Below are 22,212 nucleotides of genomic sequence, written 5' to 3'. Positions count from 1 at the left end.
TGAATAGCATGGCTAAACTAGTTCAACAACAACCCTACCCAATGAATCTAAGTATGCAAAGATTGTTCAAGAAGAGATTGAAAAGCTTGTGAAATACGGATTCATATACCCTATTGAGCACTCAGAATGGGTGTGTCCACTAGTAATTGTGCCAAAAAAGAATGGGAAACTCAGAGTGTGCGTGGATCTCAAGAAGGTCAATGCCCCCACTAGGAGAGACCGTTACCCCTTGCCATATTCAGAACATGTGCTTGAAAGAGTTGCAGGAAAGGAATCTTATAGCTTTTTAGATGGGTACTCTGGCTACAATCAAATCACAATTGCGCTAGAGGACTAAGCTAAAACGGCTTTTATAACCGAATTTGGAGTGTTCGCATTTTGTGTTATGGATTTTGGCTTAACCAATGCCCTTGCTACCTTTCAAAGATTAATAAACACTGCTTTTAGAGAATATTTGAGGGAGTTTTGTGAAGCTTTCTTAGATGACCTTTGTGTTTATTCTTGTTGGAAAGAACATCTACCATGCTTACAAAAAGTTTTTGAGAAGTGCATATTGTATCGCATCTCCTTAAACCCTTTCAAATGCCAAATTTTGGTTAAACATGGAGTCATTTTAGGGAAAAATTAAAGCCATACTTGAATTGCCACCACCTACAAACTATAAAGGAGTCCAAAGGTTCATGGGCCATGTTGGTTATTACCGGCGGTTTATTTTAAACTTTTCTGAGATAGCTTGTGCATGGTACAAACTTCTTATTGAGTTCCACTGGACCACGGAGAGTGACCATGCTTATGAGTCATTGAAAAAGACCTTGACAAGTGCTCCCATTCTACGAATGCCCAATTGGAATGTAATTTTTCATGTGCATATTGATGCATCGAACTTTGCTATCGGGTGTGTTCTAGCTCAACCAGGAGAACATAAACTGGACTACCCCATTAGCTTTTCAAGTCATCAATTGAATGATGCTGAGAGAAACTACACCACTACACAGCGGGAGGGTTTAGCTATGATTTACGTAGTCAAGAAATTTCACTGCTACCTTCTTGCCAACAAATTTTTTTCCTATGTTGATGATTCCTTGTTGTATTTAGTAAATAAACCTTGTTCCATGGGAAGAATTACACGATGGTTGTTAATTCTCCTTGAGTTTCATTTTACCGTTGTAGTGAGACCTGGTAAAAGACATGTCATGGCGGATCATTTGTCTCGCATACCCAATGGTGAAGCCCCTATTGGACTCGATGATGAATTGCCCGATACTTCCTTATTTTTAGTCGAGACCATGCCTGAATGGAGTGAGAAGATTGTCAAGGAGCTTTGTAAGGATATAGCTCGAAAACTGTTAACAGAATGTGAACCTTATTCTCTCATTGCAGGAACTCTCTACAGGCTAGGGAAGGAAAATATTCTTAGACGTTGTGCCCGTGAGGATAAGTATTTATACATACTGCAAGAAGCCCACAAAGGTATAGCCAGAGGATATTTCTCAGGGGAACTAACTGCTAGAAAGGTGTTGCAATCAGGCTATTGGTGGCCTACCTTATTCAAGGATGCATCACTTTTTGCAAAAGGATGTGATGAATGCCAATATTACAAGATCACACAATAAAAGGACAAGATGCCCTTACATCCTGTTAAAGTGACTCAACCATTTGAAAAATGGGGTTTAGACTTTGTAGGCCGAATTAGTCTGGCAGCTCGTAACACTCAATATCGATGTATTATCATTCCACTAACTATGTGACAAAGTGGGCGGAAGCCAGGGAGACACGTAAGATGCAAGGTCAACTGCCAAGTTTCTCTTTCAGAACATTATTACAAGATTTGGTTGTCCCTTTGAGATTGTGAGTGACAATGGCACTCATTTTATAAATGGAGTGATAAAAGAACTCACTATCAACTTCATGATAGCTCACCATAAGTCCACACCTTATTATCCACAAGCAAATGGCCAAGCTGAGAGTACCAACAAGACCTTAATCGCACAGATTGGGATATGAAGCTGATTTCAGCTCTATGGACTTATCGTACTTCTTACAAAGTGGCTATTAATTGTACACCATTCAAAATGGAATAGGGCCAAGAAGCAGTTATGCCATGGGAGTTTGTAATTTCTAGTCTATGCGTAGCTTCAAAAGAAGGTTGGGACGGTAACCCTTTAGTTGAGCGTTTATATATCCTTGAGAGGTTAGATGAAGAAAGAAAATTGGTTATGCTAAATGCACTTGTGGAGAAAGATAGGAAGAAATGGTTTGACCGTCATCTAAAGGACAAAGATATCAATGTTGGTGATAAAGCCCTTATGTATGGAGTCCGTAACGAGAAGAAAAAGTTGAAATATGCGGGAAAAGGACCATATAGAGGATGTGAAATCGCCCCACAAGGTACCATTCACGTGGAGACTCTTGATGGAGTTGAAACCATTGGATTACTCAATGGGAGCAAATTTAAAAGATACTATGATCCTTTAAGCCAAGAGGATCTATGTGCCATCCATAAAAAAAAGACAGCCAAGGCACAAGCCGAGTTGAAGAAGATACAAGCTCAAGCTGAGGCTAAGGAGCGACAACAACATATAAGACGCCAACAAGAGGCCAACCTGGGAGTTACACATGCATTCCACGTTGAAACAGAGGATGATTGGTTGGACTCTTACACACCTCTACAATACCCTATTGAGCTAAATAGCACCTATGGAAAATTTCTATATAACGCCTTATTGGACACAGGTGCTAAGTATAATCTGCTATCATATGGGGTGTGGTGTTAGTTAGGGAAGCCATCTCTATCTGAGAGTATTATACAAGTCAAGGGTGTCAATAAGAAAAAAACCTCGATTTTTGGAATATGGCACACTTCTGTAAGTTATGACAACGGGGTTGTAGCTCAAGACTTTTTGTGTTAAGTATGGAGCCTGATTTACCCTTGTAATTTTCTGTGGTAAAACCGCACATTTGTAAGGCTCCCATTATGAGGAGAAGTCATCGTGCGTGAAGGAAAATCACTCAACGGAAACCCAAATTTTCACGGCCAAGAATCGGGGGCAACTTTAGGGGCCTCGGGGACGGAAGCCCTTAAGACTTTTTTTTCCCTCGCCGGAATATTCATTTTCACTGGAATATTATGGCCGTACGGCGGCCGAAAAGTGGTCGTAAAACAACCGTCGGTTGGCCGGTGGCCGGTGGTCGAATTCAAAAGCGGACTTGTCTTCTCAAGGGCGGCCACACATGGGCGGATTGAAGGGTCCAATTTGGACTTATCTACACAAGGGCGGCTACACATGGCTGCCTCTCATGAGAGAGGGCATCCCTTTTGGCCTATAAAAGGAGGCCATTTCTACACACATTTCATAGTGTGAAGTTGATGCAACAAGGTGAGTGTGAGGTGGTGAGAGTGAAGCAAGGCGGGAGCTCCATTAAGGGTATAATCCCTTTGTAAACTACTTCTTGTTTTGAAGTACTAAAGCCATTGAGTGGCTGCTTTCCCGTGGACGTAGTCCATATTGGGTAAACTACGTATATCGTGTGTACTCTCTCTCTCTCTGTCTCTCTCTCTCTCTCTCTCTCTACTCTATAATCTCGTGTATGTAAATTTGTCTCTCTCCATTAAGTAATCTACTCAATTATCTATTTAGCTACGTCTTATTTCCTAACAACTGGTATCAGAGCAAGGTTTGCTCGTAGCTAAATTATCTCAAGGAAAGGATTCATTGAATTGAGTGGGAGTTATGGAGGAGGAAGGGAAGCTCAAGATTGAGAAGTTCAATGGCAAAAACTACCAACATTAGAGGATGCAGATTGAAGACTATCTCTACCAGAAGGACCTCTATTTCCCACTAGGCGGTCTTGCAAAGAAGCCCGCAACGATGGCAGATGAAGCATGGATTGTCCTTGATCGAAAGGCACTGGAAACAATCCGGTTAAGCTTAGCGTCAACGGTGGCCACTTGATGAAGTCACTTGACGACTTCTACGAGAAACCATCGGTATCCAATGTGTGGTGTCTCTTGATGAAGTCACTTGACGACTTCTACGAGAAACCATCGGTATCCAATAAGGTATTTCTTATGAAGCGCTTGTTCAATCTAAAGATGGCAGAGAATGGTTCAGTTGCAGAACACCTAAATGAATTTAACACAAACATAAGTCAACTTCGATCGGTGAAAATCAATTTCGATGACGAAGTGCGAGCTCTCCTTATACTATCATCTCTACCGGATATTTGGGACAGCCTTGTGATGGCTGTAAGTAATTCTATTTCTGGCACAAATACTCTTAATTTTGATGATATTGTGGGTGTTCTCCTAAGCGAGGAAATACGAAGGAGAAGCACAGGAGAATCATCAAGTGTTGCACTATCAGTAGAAACAAGAGGAAGGCCTAAGGAGAGGTTCAACAACCAAAAGGGTTGTGATCGCTCAAGGCGGAGCAAGTCACGCACAAAGTCAGTTCTTGAATGTTGGAACTGCGGCAAGAAGGGCCACGTCAAGAAGGATTGCTGGTCCAAGAAGAAGAAGAAGGAGTCAGAGTCTCAAGACAACAAGACAACATCGGAGGCCAATGTGGCAAGTAAAGTGGAGCAAGATGCTCTAATTCTCTCATTAGACAATGTGTCTAATTCCTGGATAGTAGATTCCGGGGCTTCATTCCATGAGACACCACACAAGCAACATTTCTAAGATTACACCAAAGGTAATTTTGGGTATGTATACTTGGGAGATGATGAAGCTTGTGAGATTGTCGGCAAAGGTACAGTTTCTGTCAAAACTGCTAATGGAAATGAATGGAAGCTTAAAGATGTTAGGCATGTTCCTTCTCTTCGCAAAAATTTGATCTCTACAGGACAATTAGACGATGAAGGTCACAACATTGCATTCGGAAACAAACGGTGGAAGATCTCTAAGGGATCTTTGGTGGTTGCCAAAGGAGAAAAGGTCGGTACACTTTACTTGTGTACTGTTAGCACGCAACCTTTAGCTTGTGCAGCAACTACAGAAGTTGACAGTGTGGTGTGGCACTACCGGCTTGGGCATATGAGTGCCAAAGGAATGCAAATCCTTCAAACAAAGAAGCTTCTACCAGGTTTGAAAGAAGTGGACTTAGAGTTCTGTGAAGATTGTGTTTATGGTAAACAAAAGAGGGTGAAATTTCAAAAATCAAGAAATGAAAGAAAAAATAAAAAACTTGAGTTGGTTCATTCTGATGTTTGGGGTCTTGCAAGTACACCATCACTTGGTGGCTCATTGTACTATGTAACATTCATAGACGATGCGACTAGAAAAACATGGGTTTATGTCATGAAGAATAAGTCCGATGTATTTTCCATATTTCAAAGATGGAAAGCCTTTGTGGAGAATGAAATAGGTACCAAGGTTAAATGCCTCAGATCCGACAATGGAGGTGAATATTGCAGCCAAGCTTTTGAAAACTTTTGTGCTAGCAATGGCATTCGGAGGCAAAGGACAACCCCAAGGACACCTCAACAAAATGGGATTTCGGAAAGGATGAACAGGACAATCATGGAGCGAGCACGAAGCATGCGGCTACATGCTGGCCTACCGCTTGAGCTTTGGGTGGAAGCTGTAAGTACGTCTGTGTACTTAATCAATCGGTCACCCTCAACGGCATTGGATGGGGGAGTTCCAGAAGAGGCATGGACAGGTAAACCGGTGAATTATGCATTTCTCAAAGTGTTTGGGTGTGAGGCTTTCATGCACATAGATAGAAGCCTAAGGTCAAAGCTAGATGCAAAGTCCAAAAAGTGTTTCTTCATTGGCTATGGAGAAGGTGACTTTGGGTATCGCTTATGGAATCCTGCAGATGGTAAAATCTTAAGGAGTAGGGATGTAATTTTTAACGAACAAAATATGTACAAATATTACTTGGAAAGAAATCAAACAAAAGAAACAGGTGATGAGTACATGGAGCTTGAGGACAGTGAAGGCTCAAGGACTACAAACGGTGAAAATGTGCAACAACGTCAACCAAATGAGGAGCCTCAACCTATTCCCTGAAGATCTACAAGAGCAAGTAGACCTCCAGAAAGGTTTGTTCCTTCCTTCAACCATCTCTTGATCTCAGATTCTGGAGAGCCGGAATCATACGAAGAAGCTATGCAACATGAATCCAAAGACGAATGGACGAAGAGCATGCAGGTGGAGATGGACTCACTACATCGCAACCAAACATGGGAATTGGTTGAGTTGCCTAAAGGTAAGCGGGCACTTCAAAACAAATGGGTGTACAAGGTGAAGGAAGAAGAAGGTGGGAAGAAAAGGTACAAGTCTAGGCTTGTGGTAAAAGGTTTTTCTCAAAAGAAAGGTATCGAATTCAATGAAATATTTTCTCCTGTTGTAAAAATGAACTCAATTAGGCTTGTACCTTTGATCTAAATCTCGAGAAAATGGATGTAAATATGGCTGCTCATGATCTAAATCTCGAGCAAATGGATGTAAATATGGCATTCCCTCACGGTGACTTAGAGGAGGAAATCTACATGCTTCAACCAAAGGGGTATGAAGTAAAAGGTAAGGAGAAAATGGTTTGCAGATTAAAGAAGAGCTTGTATGGTTTAAAGCAAGCATCAAGACAATGGTACTTGAAGTTTGATCGATGGATGTTGGATCATGGATTCACAAGATGCAACTCGGATCACTGCGTCTACATGAAGAATTTGGGAGATGGAAAATTCATCATCCTAATGTTGTATGTTGATGACATGTTGATTGCAAGTGCTAACATGCAGGACATCAAAGACCTAAAAGAGGAGCTGTCTAAATCTTTTTCAAGGAAAGATTTAGGTGCTGCAAAGAGGATACTTGGTATGAAAATATCAAGGGACAGGACGAAGAAGACAATAAAGATATCTCAAGAAGATTACATCAAGAAGGTACTAGAAAGGTTTGCAATGCAAAATGCAAAACCAGTTTCTACACCTTTGGCTGGTCACTTTAAACTAACAAAGGATATGTGTCCAAAGACACAAGAGGAGATAGCCTATATGTCTAAAGTTCCATATGCTACAGCGGTAGGTTCTCTAATGTATGCTATGGTATGGACAAGGCCAGACATTGCACATGCAGTGGGAGTTGTGAGTAGGTTCATGGACAATTCAGGTAAAGAGCATTGGCAAGTTGTGAAGTGGATACTTAGGTATCTAAAAGGGACAACAAAAAATGCTTTGTATTTTGGAGGAACTGATATTTTTCTAGAAGGGTATGCTGATGCAGATATGGCAGGTGACAAAGATACTCGAAGGAGCACTACTGGCTGTGTGTTCATGGTTGGAGGCACAGTAGTAAGTTGGGCTTCAAAGCTGCAGAAAGTGGTTTCACTTTCTACCACGGAAGCAGAGTATGTAGCAATGACGGAGGCAAGCAAAGAAATTCTGTGGCTTCACAGATTCTTAGAAGAGCTTGGATTCAAACAAGACAATTGTGTCTTGTACAATGATAGCCAAAGCGCTATCCATCTTGCGAAGAACTCAGCCTTTCATTCAAGGACAAAGCACATTGAGGTGAGATGTCACTTCATACGCACTCTTTTGGAAGAGGGACAACTAAAGCTAGAAAAGGTGCATACAAGTGAAAATCCTGCAGACATGTTCACAAAGGTGGTCAACAAGGAGAAGTTGAGCTTTTGCTCATCTTCAATCGGCATTCAAGGATAAGAAGCCAGGATGGGAAGCAGTCTCACAGGTTTGGTTTGGAGATCAGTCTCCAAGTGGGAGATTGTTAAGTATGGAGCTTGATTTATCCTTGTAATTTTGTGTGTTAAAAGTGCACATTTGTAAGGCCCCCATTATGAGGAGAAGTCATCGTGTGTGAAGGAAAATCACTCAACAAAAACCAAAATTTTCACGGCCAAGAATCAGGGGCAACTTTAGGGGACTTTTTTTCTCTCCTCGTCGGAATATTCCTTTTCGCCGGAATATTATGGCCGGCCGGCAGCCGGAAAGTGGTCGGAAAACAACCGTCGGTTGGCCGGTGGTTGGAAGTCAATGGCCGGTGGCTGAAATTCAAAAGCGGACTTGTCTTCTCAAGGGCGGCCACACATGGGCGGATTGAAGGGTCCGATATGGACTTATCTACACAAGGGCGGCTACACATGGCTGCCTCTCATGAGAGAGGGCAGCCCTTTTGGCCTATAAAAGGAGGCCATTTCTACACACATTTCATAGTGTAAAGTTGATGCAACAAGGTGAGTGTGAGGTGGTGAGAGTGAAGCAAGGCGGGAGCTCTATTAAGGGTATAATCCCTTTGTAAACTGCTTCTTTTTTTGAAGTAGTAAAGCCATTGAGTGGCTGCTTTCCCGTGGACGTAGCCCACATTGGGTGAACCACGTATATCGTGTGTACTCTCTCTCTCTCTCTCTCTCTCTCTCTCTCTCTCTCTCTCTACTCTATAATCTCGTGTATGTAAATTTGTCTCTCTCCATTAAGTAATTTACTCAATTATCTATTTAGCTACGTCTTATTTCCTAACATTTTGGTCATGCCTGCTGGAACTATGGAGGGTAATATAAACCTAGGACACACGTGGGTGATAGCCACCAAATGCACTATAGATTGGGGGACTGGGGGTATCACAATGCGGAAACCAATTCTTAGCCCTTCCACTCAAGCCATAGTCCCTGAGATATGGCCTCTTAAGGAAATAAAACCCAAAACATTGCATGTCCAAGAGGTTGAACCATATGTCCCCATAGCCCAACTCTCTAGAGCTTCAACTTCTGTAGTTGAAATAAAGCTTGAGACACACAAGACCCATCCTAATATAACAAAGAAAACATACAAGTGGGTCCCTAAAGCTTCTTTACCCTATTGCTTGGTGTTGACCTTGGTGATAAATTCATAACATGCGACAATGGAGTCAGCACCGATCGAATAGGAGACTTGGTGACTGCCCAACGCTCTCTATTGCTTGGTGATGACCTTGGCAAATGGGTGTCGGCCTAGTAAACATTCACGGATATCACATTGTTTTGAGTTAGGGACCGGGCTTGTCGGTCCTATAGGTGCTTGGGTGATCGCCGATGAGAGGTACACCACATATCTCATTTGATACTATTTTTACTTTGACCAGCCACTGTGGGCGCCATGTGTAAATGGGTTAAACTCTTATAAAAGGTCTATTTTGACCTAAAATCCTTATTCTGTAAGGTGTAAGCTAAGAAGTGCTCTTGCTCCATCTCAGTCTCCTTCTCCATCGTATACTCACGGGTGTGTGTGTGTGTGTATGCTTGAGAGAGAGAGAGAGAGAGAGAGAGAGAGAGAGAGAGAGAGAGAGAGAGAGCATTGCGACGGCGGTGAGGCAGTTGAGCGCGGCATCAGCGCAGCTCCTTTTCTTCGAAGCACAGGATCCTTCACGACGGAAGCATTGAGCGGTGTGTGACAAACCATTGTTTCTTTGAGCTTGCTAAGACTCTCTAGTTGTGTGTTTGCAGCCTTTCGAGGCTCGCATATGGTGCACAAGCAAGTTCCTAGCCTTGGACACGTACGACAAAGCGTACAATTATCACTAGTTTCCATTGTAAACTTTATGAGAGTTGGTGACATGATACTAGATTGCCTTGCTCGTTGCAGTGGCTTGGCAGTGGAGTGTCTACTAATTCAAAGTCATTGCATGATGTGTCTACCGTGTTACCCAACATCAAGTGTACACAACTCTTCAGTGACACCATGACCACTTTACGGCCCACTGCACGTACCACATCACATGGTCATGGACCCATCTCCATTGATGATGCCAACCCTCCCATTGAAGACATGTTGTCCACCGGTGCAAATTCCACTTTTTTCACGTAGTACCATGGAGCCACAACAACTATCGTCCCATTTTCCATGGCCATGACCATTATGTATTTGATATTGTTATGGTTTATGAAGCATTAGACGTGTTTTGTTTTATATTTTTTTCAAGTATGAATCTTTTGTCATTTTCCACTTATACAAAAGTGTTCTATCATGGATAATTGAATGCCATTAGTGATTATTCAATTATGTTTAAATTTATTGTTTACATTGCAACATCAAAGGTTAGAGACATCCACTTTGCCCTCAATTTCTCTACATTTCTCACTATACCTGCCATCCTAAATGTCCACCATGGCAGTTGCTTCATGGGCAAAGGTCATTCTCATGAGGATGCTAGAGGTAGACATAGGTCTTTGCAGGTCCTCCTTACAAACACAAACTTTTATTTCAAATAAAGCAATTTTGTTATGTTTTCTTATGCGTGTGCGTAATTATCTTTGTGTTGCCAAATATGTAATTATATTTGAATTTTAGCTGTTGTATTAAAAAACAATATGTATACTGAGAAGAAATGAAGCAATGGTGGGTGTACGGTCAAGGAATAAAGCAATAACTTATAAAACTATTTATGGTTGTACTGAAGTTTCACATTTTAAATGTGTTTGACAATATATCAAATAATGCAAAATTGCCATTTTGTGAAGTCATCTATAGATAAAATAAAACTTTCTTTTTGAATTACAAGTTGCATAATGTATTATGTGAGTTGAAAATAGTACATTGTGTTGTATCCAAAGCAACGACCATAATACTCTCCTTAAATTCATGAAACATTAACCATATATTGGGCTTAAGTTGTTACAAATTTTAATGAATTGCATTGAATCACATGGTATGTGCATGAATGAGGCATGTAGAACCCCTTATTTAATGATAGTTGAGGAGAATTGTTTATTTCAAGAAAATTTACATAAGAAAGATTTTAATATGGGCATATATTCTTGATTTTTATGGGAGATTGGAACTCCCAAAATATGCACTTTGTTGGTTTGTACCTTCTGAGTAATTGAAGATAACAAATTTTAGTTGATATGTTCTAATTTTTTTTTTAAAGAGCTTTCCCAAATTTTCCTCTTTCTCAACATTTCAAAATTACAAGTTTCTAAATAATCAATGTAAGAACTCAGACATGAAGCTTTGATTTTTTTTTTCTAAGGTTGATATTTATTGAATTAACTTCATAAACATAAAAAACTTTATTTCTTCAAGAAGTTATAAACACTTTATGAAACTTATGAAAAATAACTTGAAGTATTGATCAAATTTTCAACTTGAAATTTTCACCAAGTCTTAATATATCATGTATTTTGACATAGAGAAAATTTGCCAATTTTTTAACCTCATAATCTAACTAGAATATCTTGCAAGGCATGCAAACAGTGTTCCTAGTTAAAATAGATGCAATAACTTGGTGGGAGAATAGGACACTGAAGCGTTCCAGGCCCTTTAGTGTCCAATTACAAAACTAGTGTAAAATTAAATTAACAAGCAACTCCGGAAGTAACATGCTCACTTGGTCCCCTAAGAGTTGACGGTAAGACTTTGGCTTCTCAACCTAGGGGTTGTGGGTTCAAATCTCCTGTTGGGTCCCCACACCTTGTGCTCACTTGGTGTTCACGTTGCTAGGGGTCTTGCCCTTGAACACTCGAGTGCCTCCTCCTCCTCCTCCTCCTCCTCCTGGGGTTGATCACTTGAGAAGGAGGTTCCTACTTGATTGCTACAAGTTCTCTCTGCCGCTCCTAGCGCATGGTGCATCAATTAAGTGGCCATGGTCATGCCTACGCGTGGCTCTTGCTCAATGGTACATGGCCCTTGCTTGGCCATGTTTCATGGGTAATATTTGGAAGGGATAAGCACCTCCCCATGTGGGCCCTCTGGTGCTTTGCAAGAAAAAACAACATGCTCAATTGAACAAGAACACATGCATCATCTAGTAGAAATATCCTTTGCACCTTCTTTTGCTGCAACCACGTCACTTGACAAGTCCTTTGCACTTGCTTGCTGCAAACACATCTTATCTTGAAACATGTGACAAAGATAAGTAGCAACAGTATGACAAAGACAATGATAATGGAGCACTTTGGGCTGCCTCATGTTCTCTTCTTACCCTAGCCATTTGTAGAAAGCTTGAAAACTTTGTATATGCCCTTTTACCTGAATTGGGCATATTTTAAATTCCTTGTGAATCCAAAGGCTTATCTTTTACAATCTTTCCCCATGAAATAACATAGACCAAGTGCCCAAAGCGTTGGTCTAACGGTAAGGCTTTGGCTCTCAACCTATGGGTTGTGCGTTCAAATCCCCTGTTGGGTCCCCTCTAGAGGGACACCTTGTGTTCACGTTTCTAGGGCTCTTGCCTTTGAACACTTGAGTGCATCCTCCTCCTAGGGTGGGTTACCCAAGGAGGAGGTTCCTAGGAAGCTTGTTGCTACGAGTTCTCTCCGTTGTTCCTAGTACATGTGATGCATCAATTAGGTGCCCATGGTGATGCCTGCATGTGGCTCTTGCCCGATAGTACACGGCCCTTGCCTGACCATGTTTCATGGCTAATATATGGAAGGATAAGCACCTCCCCCTTGGGTCCTCTAGTGTGTTGTAATTATATTAAAAAAAAAAGTTAAACATAGACGAAAGCTATCTTTTTCAATAAGGGTAACTCCTCTGATCAAATCCCATTAAATTCTCAAGGCTACAATATTGGGTCCCCTCTTTGCACTCTTAACTAAAAAAGTGTTTGTGAAGGCAACGTGTCCATCCTCTTTATCTTTGAGGGAAGCCAAACATTGATTTGACTGACTGTTGGCAGAAGTAATTACATTTTAAGCAAACTTTTCAGATTCTATGGTTTTCAAGAGCATCTCTCTTTTCAGGTAATGGGTTGGTTGTTAAAGAAGATTCAGAATTTTTCCCATGTAGGAAAACGGTCTCTTTTTTTGTTTTTTCTTCAATACAATGCATAACATCATGAGCTTCTGTTTGAGAGGCACCGCATACCTAACAAGGTACGATCGGGGGCAGGGGTCCCCTGCCCCCGATCGTACCTAGCTAGGTATGTGGTGCCTCCCTCACAGAAGCTCATGATGTTGAGGTAAGTCGCAATGTGGGAATTATTGTGAGAATTTGTCCAAAACTTCTTGTGTAAAGTCTAATGAGAACGATAACTGATGGTTTTGAATGACATTTACAGTAAGGTAGTAGGTAATTAGTTGGATCAAGAATCACTTGCACAAATTCCATTTGGATCCAGATTAGGTGGATCATCATTGCTTCAAACGAATCGACTTGAACTGGATTGTTCAATGATCTTTTAAACTCCTTTCGTATGGATCAATGTGGATCATATTCAAGTTGGATTGATGACCACTTTGATCAAATGCATGGGTGGAATGATGAATTCTTGATCCTCAACATCAGCAATTTATGCATGGACCAAATATACACCAAAAAATTCAATGTTACCCTACATCTCTGTTGCAAGCAAGACAATTTCCCTCTTACACTTGAAAGGATGTAACCGACGGAACAAGAAAACAGCATCAATGTTGTGACTTCAGCCACTCCAAAGCTCAATGCCATAAATTGACACACTACATACATCAATGCCAGCAAGAAAATTCCACTAAAATACACCTCAACCGATTGCTGTCAAGATAAATGCGAAAAATATATCCGTGAAAATGTGAGTGTGGAGTTTTCCACCACTCTCTACTAGGCTTCTTTATAACCTCTCTCAACCAAGAAATAAAATTCTAAACGAGGAGAGATTCCGTTGATTCCCAACTATACAGAGTAAATAAGATCTTGAATTTCTTGCCTTCAGCATTCTTAATCCATAATCAAAAACTACTCTCAGCAACAACAAAGTTCTATTACAACCGTTCCCTCCCCCTTCCCCCTCTTCCCCCCAAAAAAGATAAATTTCTTCTGCAGGAGCAACCAAACTCAACAGTAAATTCTTGTCAAAAAATAAAGGAATTCTAGCAGGTTATATTAACAAGCAACTTAGCATGTAACAAAAAAAATGGGTGCTTACTTGAACAAGAATGCCTGCATTGTTTGGGAGAAACATCCTTTGCATGTGTTGCTGCAAACACGTAACTGACAGGGACCTCATACCTGATCCTTATTGTGAAACATGTGACAAAAATAAGCAGTATAATAGCTATGGTTCCTCAAAAAACAGCAAACATTTGGGTAACAAACATTGTTTGGTGGTGCTATACTAACAGTGCCCCACAAAGAAATCACAGAAAGAGCACCGACCGATAGCCCATGAGTTGGACAAAGCCTGCTGGACTGTTGCAGGGAAGGCCGGGCCTGCTCATTTAACTTGGGGGGGGGGGGGGGGGGGGGGGGGGGGGACGGGGGGGGCAAATTACTCAATTATGTGCTTCTAGTTAGAACTGTCTTCTCTTCAAGGAGAGCTTTCTCAATATAACACCAAGTGGAATTAATTACTAGCCACAAACCGAAAGGTGTGCCTTCTCAATGTCAGGCCGTGTGATGATGTTGAGACCCTGACATAATTTGACTGAATCAATGTCAAAATCATACTGCGTACTTTGGGTATCAAACACAGTTCTCAACTTGATTAGGCCCAAATCATCTTCACTTTTGTCTGGCACAGATTTACAAACCGAGTCTAACATTCTTGGAATGTCTATATGCATGTTTGTATCCGTGTATAGCCTAGCCATGAGCATGTAGCCAGAAGCATCATCAGGATCCATTTCAAGAGACTGGTCGAAGCAATCAGTGCCTATGTCTCGATTGCCATATTCTTTGCAACCTGTGAGCAGTGACACCCAAATAATAAGGTCTGGAGAAAGTGGGATACTCCTTAGAAGATCCTTGGCTGCATACAAGCACCCATTTCTGCTAAGAAGTTCAACCACACAATTGTAGTGCTCAACGCTTGGCATAATCCCATAGTCCTCTATCATACACCTGAAAAACCAGCGGCCTTCCTCCAACAACCCGCAATGACTACAAGCAGTAAGAATGTTTGTGAAGGTCACATCGTCTGGTCTCATACCATGCTGTTGCATGGCTTCAAGGCACTTCTGGACCTGCTCCCACTCACTACACCAAGCATAACCGGCGATCAATGAGCTCCACGACACCTCATCTTTAAGTAGCATTCTGTCAAACACCCTATGAGCCTCCCTCAAGTTGCCAATTTTTGAATACATATCAAGGAGCGTGTTGCAAACCACCAAATCACTTTCAAGTCCTTCTTTGAGTATATAATGGTGTACCATCTGGCCTTGGTTGACTGCTCTAATACTACCACAAGCCTTTAAAAGACCCAAAAGAACAACCTTGTTAAGTTCTATGCCCCTTTCTTGAGAGCTCTGAAAAAGTTCAATAGCAGCAAGATCATAGTTATGCTGAACATATCCTGCAATCATGGTGCCCCATGAAACAATGTCACGGATAGTCAATCGATCAAAGACCGTTCGAGCTTCTTCTATACTTCCACACTTGACATAAAGGTCAATCAGTGTGTTTCCAACAATCATGTGAGATTCAAATCCATCTTGAATGATCTGGTCATGTAACAGGCGGCCTGAATTGAGGTATCGAACGCTAGCACAACCCTGTAAAACAGATGAAAACAGCACTTTATCTGGACTAATGTCTTCCCGCAGCATGCTCTTATAAAGTTCAAGAGCATGAACACCGAGTCCATGCTGAGCATACCCAGCAATTATCGCACCCCAAACAACAACATTTCGGTTGGGCAAGCAGTCAAACACTTCACGTGCCTCACCGAGGCTTCCACACTTCGCATACATATCTATTAGAGTGCTGCCAACCAGTACATCAACCATTAGCTCTGTGTTCGCAATCTGATCGTGAATTTTCCTTCCTCGGTCGAGATCTTTCACATTTGCACATGCTTTTAGGGCACCCAAATAAGAAACTTTACTTGGCATACACCCCTTCACTTGCATTTCCTTGAACAACTCAAGAGCTTGATGACCATCCCCTTGCTGAGCATGGCCCGCAATTATCACACTCCATGACACTACATCACGGTTCTTTACCATTAAAAACAATTTTTGTGCCTCTTCAAGGCTACCACACTTGGCGAATACATCGACAAGTGTGTTGCCAACCATAGTATCAGAATCAAGCCCACATCTGATTGCATGATCATACATTAGCCTGCTCTGCCTCATTGCTCCAAGACTACCACAAGATTTTAATATACGTAAACAGGAAAACTTATCAGGTTTCAACCCGCTATGCTGCATGTTTTCAAATGCTTGCAAAGCTTTGTCACAAAAACCCTGCTCTGCATATCCTGCAATCATTTCTCCCCACAACTGTATGCTTTTATCTTGTACCTTGTCAAATACCTTTTGGGCCTCGCCTAACAATCCAAACAGAGAATACATGTTAAGTAAAGCACTTCCGATCAGGGAATCAACTACAAAACCTGACTTTTCCATTCCATCATGTATCAGTCTTCCCAATTCCCAAAGTTTCATGCTACCACAAGCTTTCAAAGTGCATGAAAGTACAACTCTACTTGAAAATATTTCCTTTCTTGGCATCTTGCAAAAGAGTTCAAGAGCAAGCCAATAGCAATCATGCGTCACATATCCTGCGATCATGACACCCCATGATATTGCATCAAGAACTGACATAGATTCAAAAACTGCACGTGCATCCTCTAAGCTGCTACACTTGGCATACATATCAATGATGGTGTTGCCAATGGCAGAATCATAGGTTACTTCAGAAAAAATTATGTAATAATGTAAGCACCTCCCATGTCCTAACTTTTGTGAGCTGGCACAAGATTTTAAGAGATGCAAAAATGTCACCTTATCTGGTTGGACTCCATCCTGTTGCATATTCACAAATAGTTGCAGAGCCGTTGTCCTTTCTTCAAGATTTACGTGAGCGGATATGATAGCATTCCATGTAAAAGTGCTTGGTTTTGAGACCTTCAAGAAAACCCCATCCGCATCAAGTAGACTCCCACAAGAAGTAAATGTGCGTATCAAGTGATCTCCCAAGGGGGCAATAAAATCAAGCCCATTGCTGACCATAAGACATCGCACATACCTACCCAATGCCAATTCTTTCTTTGTAAGGCATCTCTGGAGAAGATCATATATAATATCCCTAGATACAAGATGCCCTTGCTGGTCAGTAGCCTTAGCAGCTTGGAAGGCCTCAACCAGACCATTTTGATGCGAGATGCCACAATAATGCTTTTGTTGGTTGAAAACCTGCAGATTTATAAGAGAAGTTCAACAATGCCACCCCTATCAACAATAAACAACCAGAATCACGTGTTTGTATAGTCTGCTCACCACAAATAACCAATCACGAGCCCGACATTTGGAGCTCGATAGCATTTGAAGGCTTACATTTTTTGCAGCTAGTCCACATTGTTACGCATCATGCGATGGATATACTGCTTGCATTCTTTCGAAGTCTCTGTTCAGGCATACACTGTCCATCAGCTGGTATGAACAACAAGAACAGTCAACTATATTGAAACAATCAAATTTTCAGTGCAAAATTAAACAGAAAGGTGATGCATGCTTGACCAAAATAAGGCCTGCAAAAAATGCATCAAAATGCAAATAATTCCTCATCACCTACAAATTACAAAGCCATTTTCCAGCATGATTTTGAAGCTGATTTATATTTGCACCAATCACAATTTTTTCTTCATGAAACCATGATCCACACTTTTTATGCGAGCCTCCTGCATTGAGTCATACAATATGTTTTTCAAAGATGACCACTAATAACTGTTCTAAGCATGAGCTGAAGCAGAAATGAATGCTACCTGTATAATAGCTCTCAATAACTCTTCGGTCAACCGCTGGCATCAGGTTGTCTAGACTATTTTGCGGACAAGAACCAGCAGGAATCCCAATACAAGATGTTGTGCGAGCATATGCATGTCTTACCCGGTGTGTCTTTGTTGGTACACTCGGTGCAAGTTCAATGAAGACTCCTTGCAAAAGGAACTTAAGTCAAATTCTGATTAAATTCTTATCATATTCACTGAGTCGGAACCAGCCCAGAACGGGTATAAACGAAGAAATTGGGTGTCATTTGACACAAGTTGCACGCGAAGTAGAAGTTGCAGAAGAGAGAGTAATCTCTCATCCAAGCGCCCCTCACAACCTTAGACTCTCCTGGCAATTTTAAAAGGAGATTGTACCATGCCATGGCAGCTGCATTTTCAGCCCACGAGGGGAAGGGAGAACCATTCTCTACAAGCACCATTGCCTCATGCCTCGGCGATTGTAACTGGCCTGCACCATGTGCCAACTGAAACCAATGATACAACTTGAAATGACCTTGGCGTAACAGAAAAGACTTCACACTCTATAACATTAGATTCAGGCCTAGTGCCTCTTCAAAGAGTATTGACCCTCAAGTCGAGGGACCCTGGCGGTATTCTTTACTTACTACCAACAGGCTTGGCCGCGCCGATTGCAACGTAAATTTCCCACTATTTAGGGTAAAGGGGGCAGTAGGGGAATACCTAACTTGTGGAGCTCAATTTTAAGCGCAGAGTTAGCTCATTGCATTCATCTTGTCATGAGGTTTCATCAAAATAATTTTTGAGTTTGTCTTATTTCGGATTTGAGATTTATTGCACCATATTCAAAATCACGTGTAACAAAATTGGGGGCCCAAGAGCACGCCCACAAGAGCCTAAAAGAGTACGCTGCAGCCACAGAGGCTTGAAACCACACACTCTTCAATAGATCAATGCAATGCAGACAAGGTAGCCGTTTCACCTTTCTTTTTTGGGTGCCACAATTGATCCCCAAACAATACAAATCTAAGGGTTTAGTCTGTCTTAGTTTTGGGGGCCGTCACGTTACTGGCCCCTTTACCCTACAAGGAATTGTATGGATATTAGCTAATGACATGATCACAACCCACCAATTTTGCCATATGTTTTAAAAAATAGAAGTCAAGAGGTGGCTTTTGAGTCATGAATTGTTTTATGAGCCGCTTTTTGCATTTGGAACTATAGATAAGAGGCCATGGTGCCAATTGTAAATCAGATTCTGAGAGTGGGCTCGCTGAGCAGGTTGTACACCTCGCTTGCACTTAATATAAATAAAGAACTACTACTGCCAAGAGCACCTACTTGTGGCACCCGATGTGTTTATTCTACCATTTTTGTCGTGAAAGTAAAAGTCTCCGTTCTTAGTTTTGAGTCAAGTTTGTATCAATAATCTTTCTCTTGGTACATGGTGGTGACCAGTTATAGGTGTATCATAGCTCCGTAGCTTCCTTTCCTTATCAAGAAAATCATTCCCATATCTGCTACACACTCGCACCTAAAAAGCCATGGAGTTCAAGGAATATGACAAGTTGTTAGAGAGTGAAATGCAAGATTGACATTTTAAACAAGGATTTCAACCACACAAAAGTTTGGGCCCACCTCCATTTGACTCCGCTGCCACCGCCACCACCACCACCACCAGCCAATCACTATTTCTACACGTCTTGGCACGAATATTTTGAATGTGTACCATATCATCCATATCACTCCCACCTCCTCAATCAAAGAACTTCAAGGATGGAGTATCTACAATAAAATTATTTACTTTTTTTTTATGTTAAGGATCTTAAGATGTTAAGAGTTTCACCTCTTGCCCAGTACTAGCTCCAACATCCCCTAGGAACGAATTAGGGAGTGGGCTATTTTGTGGTTGTGCATGGTCATATGTGAGGTAGAAGTAACTTTTTCAGTCATACGAGCCATGCACTTACCCATCCGGTAGGCTTGCTTGAGGCATGAAGCCTATGCTTAGGTCATTACGGAGTATGGGTCTCTGTATACTACAAATTTCACTCAAGTTTCATTGTGATGATGTGGCATATGAACGAAAGAAGAGAGGAGAGCACATACTAGATACTTCATATTAGTCAAGTAGCTAGCACTGGACATGGTAGTTTTGCTACATCGTCGAAGGTAGATAGAGCTTTTGGCAGATTTGTGTAGGACTCTTACAGCAAGAGAGCTTCATCACCACTTCTTGATTAGAGTATCTTATCCCTTGATGTATCTTGCAGTTTGTATGGGATTTTCCCATGATCTCGTTGTATCTTTTATATTTTTCCCATATTTCTTGTATACGGATCTATGGTTAATTTTTATGTAATGCAAAGGGTCACAAACCCCACTTTTTGCTCACAAAAAAAGAGGAGACACACGCACACACACGCACACGCACACGCACACGCACACGCACACACACACACACACACCACACACACACACACACACACACACACACACCCACACACACACAAGAGAGAGAGAGAGAGAGAGAGAGAGAGAGAGAGAGAGAGAGAGAGAGAGAGAGAGAGAGAAGAGAGAGAGAGAGAGAGAGAGAGAGAGAGATATGAAATGAAATCTTCAAAAGGCCAAAATGACCTATGAGACCGGAGCGTTACAATGTGGTGGATCTGATACAAAGTCAGAGTAACAAAATGAAAAATAAAAATACAATGGAATCCTAAACTGGTAGGCGTAAACTAAGCAGCTAGTTGGGATAGCTAAATCACAAGTCACAAGAGATCCAACATTGGTCACTGACGGATATCATCAATCTCCTCCATGGTCAGCAGTTTGACCGAGCGTCGTGCATGTCGGGCCAAAGTGATCCGAATCCTCTGATGTAGCCTCCGTTGATGGTGTGTAGTCCTCCGCGGTTGTGGGCGTCTGGATCTCCCCAGCTCAGTCACTCGATTGATCAATGTGCCTCTGGTGTGAGGCGACAATATCTATTGTGGTAGTAGCTCCTCCAGGTGTCCAATGTCTTCTCTAAAGAAGTCTACGATGTGTCTTTAAGATTGGATGGCCTCTCCTCTCATCAGGCTCTCTCTATGTCTGATCCAACAGAAACAAACCCAGGCATCTCTGATCCTCGTACCTCATGACTTTGGAGAGTGGTCCAAAGCCCTCTGTGAACAAGCAGTGGAAGAGGCCTCGTATCTCGTAGTAGACGGATAGTGGCATGTGTAGTGTAACTCTGTCTCAGGCTCCATGTCACACGGGGGGCATTGTTGTGGCGTCTGCTGCTGGCGAGATACGCACATCTGTATATTCCACTATCTCGTGGCCATATGTGAATGTGGGCGCTGGCCTCCTGATCCACTGTGGGGTGGTATTAAAAACCATGACCTTGGTTTTACCAAGGTTGACAGAATAACCACTTTCATCGGCAAACCTATGCAAAGCATCCAATTGACGTTGCATCCCCACCGGAGAGTCGGAGATCAACACAATATCATCAACATATAACAATAGTGAAATCCATGTTCCTGCCAGCGGTGCACCTCTATCACCATCTCTCTCAATGTAGTCAGAAACCTCATCCACATACATACCAAATAGAGTTGGAGAGAGCAGGCAGCCCTGCTTCACCCCAATAGTGGAGTGTACCGGTGTAGATAGACCCTCTGAGGTGCGTACATGCCCTACTACTGATCTGTACAATGCCATGATCCCCCAAATGATCTTTGTGGGAACTCCCTCTCCTATAATCTGCGCATCAATCTAGCTTTGGGTACTATGTCAAACGCTTTGAGGAAATCCATCAAAGCTACAATAGATCCACCTCCCACGGGATCTTCCCTCCTCGAAGATGCCCTGAGTGTCAAGATATGGTAAAGAGTAGAAAAACCTCTCATGAACCCTGCCTGCCCAGCTGCATGCATTCCCACTCTCTCTGCCCATCTACTCCGCTGCTGTTCAAGAATGGATGCGTACAACCATGCCAATGTGTGTCCAAATCATGATAGTGTGATAATTCTCCAAGCTCTATAGGGCCTCCTGATTTGAAGATAGTTACAATCGTAGATAGGCTCCAAGTATCGGCAGCCCACACACATGGCACGGTTAAACACACATGGCACGGTTAAACATAACTGCTAGAAGCTCTGCTAGTAGATCTTTGGCATGCATGAAATGCTCAGCACAAAGCCATCATGATCATATGCTCTCCGAGTCCTCATCCTGTCAATGGCCTTTTTCACCATCACAACGGTGAAAAAAGCACATGCGTGTGGGCATGGATCAGGGGGGTCGAGAAGGGGCTGCTGTCCAAAAACTGTGTACAAAGATGATGCGTACTGACCCCAAGTCTCTGTAGAGGTAATGGCAGGGGGGGACAACTCATGAAAGAGCCGCCATGGGTCAAGCAAGTCCTGACTCAAGAATAGCTAGTATAGATCCTACTCTAGTCGAGCCAAAAATGCCCTCTTCTTCGCCACACTAGGCATCGGAAGTCCATATGTGATGACTGTTCTGTGAGTGATGTCCCCCAAAAGCACTTCCCTCTAAATTCTAGCTCTATATGGTGGTATTCCTCATCATACCAAGTTGTTTTG

At 42.0% G+C, this 22,212-nt stretch overlaps 1 protein-coding gene across 16 annotated transcripts; it reads right to left on the bottom strand.

Moving 5' to 3' along the window:
• Nucleotides 1-14,160: 14,160 nt before the first annotated feature.
• On the bottom strand, nt 14,161-18,327 carry LOC147416684 (pentatricopeptide repeat-containing protein At4g13650-like). Of its 16 annotated transcripts, none has more exons than XM_086508160.1 (5): nt 17,633-18,325; nt 17,439-17,548; nt 17,205-17,300; nt 16,901-17,063; nt 14,162-16,775 (listed from the first exon to the last, which is right to left on the bottom strand). In XM_086508160.1, coding segments are annotated over exons 3-5 (2,667 nt in total). In that variant the 5' UTR covers nt 17,207-17,300; nt 17,439-17,548; nt 17,633-18,325; the 3' UTR covers nt 14,162-14,273. The 16 variants fall into 16 exon arrangements, with proteins under 16 accessions (XP_086364275.1, XP_086364278.1, XP_086364274.1 ...); XM_086508159.1 differs by having other exon boundaries at nt 17,205-17,274; XM_086508157.1 differs by having other exon boundaries at nt 17,443-17,548.
• Between the last annotated feature and the right edge of the window lie 3,885 nt (nt 18,328-22,212).

This window comes from Adiantum capillus-veneris, unplaced genomic scaffold (assembly GCF_014529385.1).
Source record: "Adiantum capillus-veneris isolate H3 unplaced genomic scaffold, ASM1452938v2 Hic_scaffold_609, whole genome shotgun sequence".
Taxonomy (NCBI): Eukaryota; Viridiplantae; Streptophyta; class Polypodiopsida; order Polypodiales; family Pteridaceae; genus Adiantum; species Adiantum capillus-veneris.
This window is presented reverse-complemented; position numbering and strand designations above follow the sequence as displayed.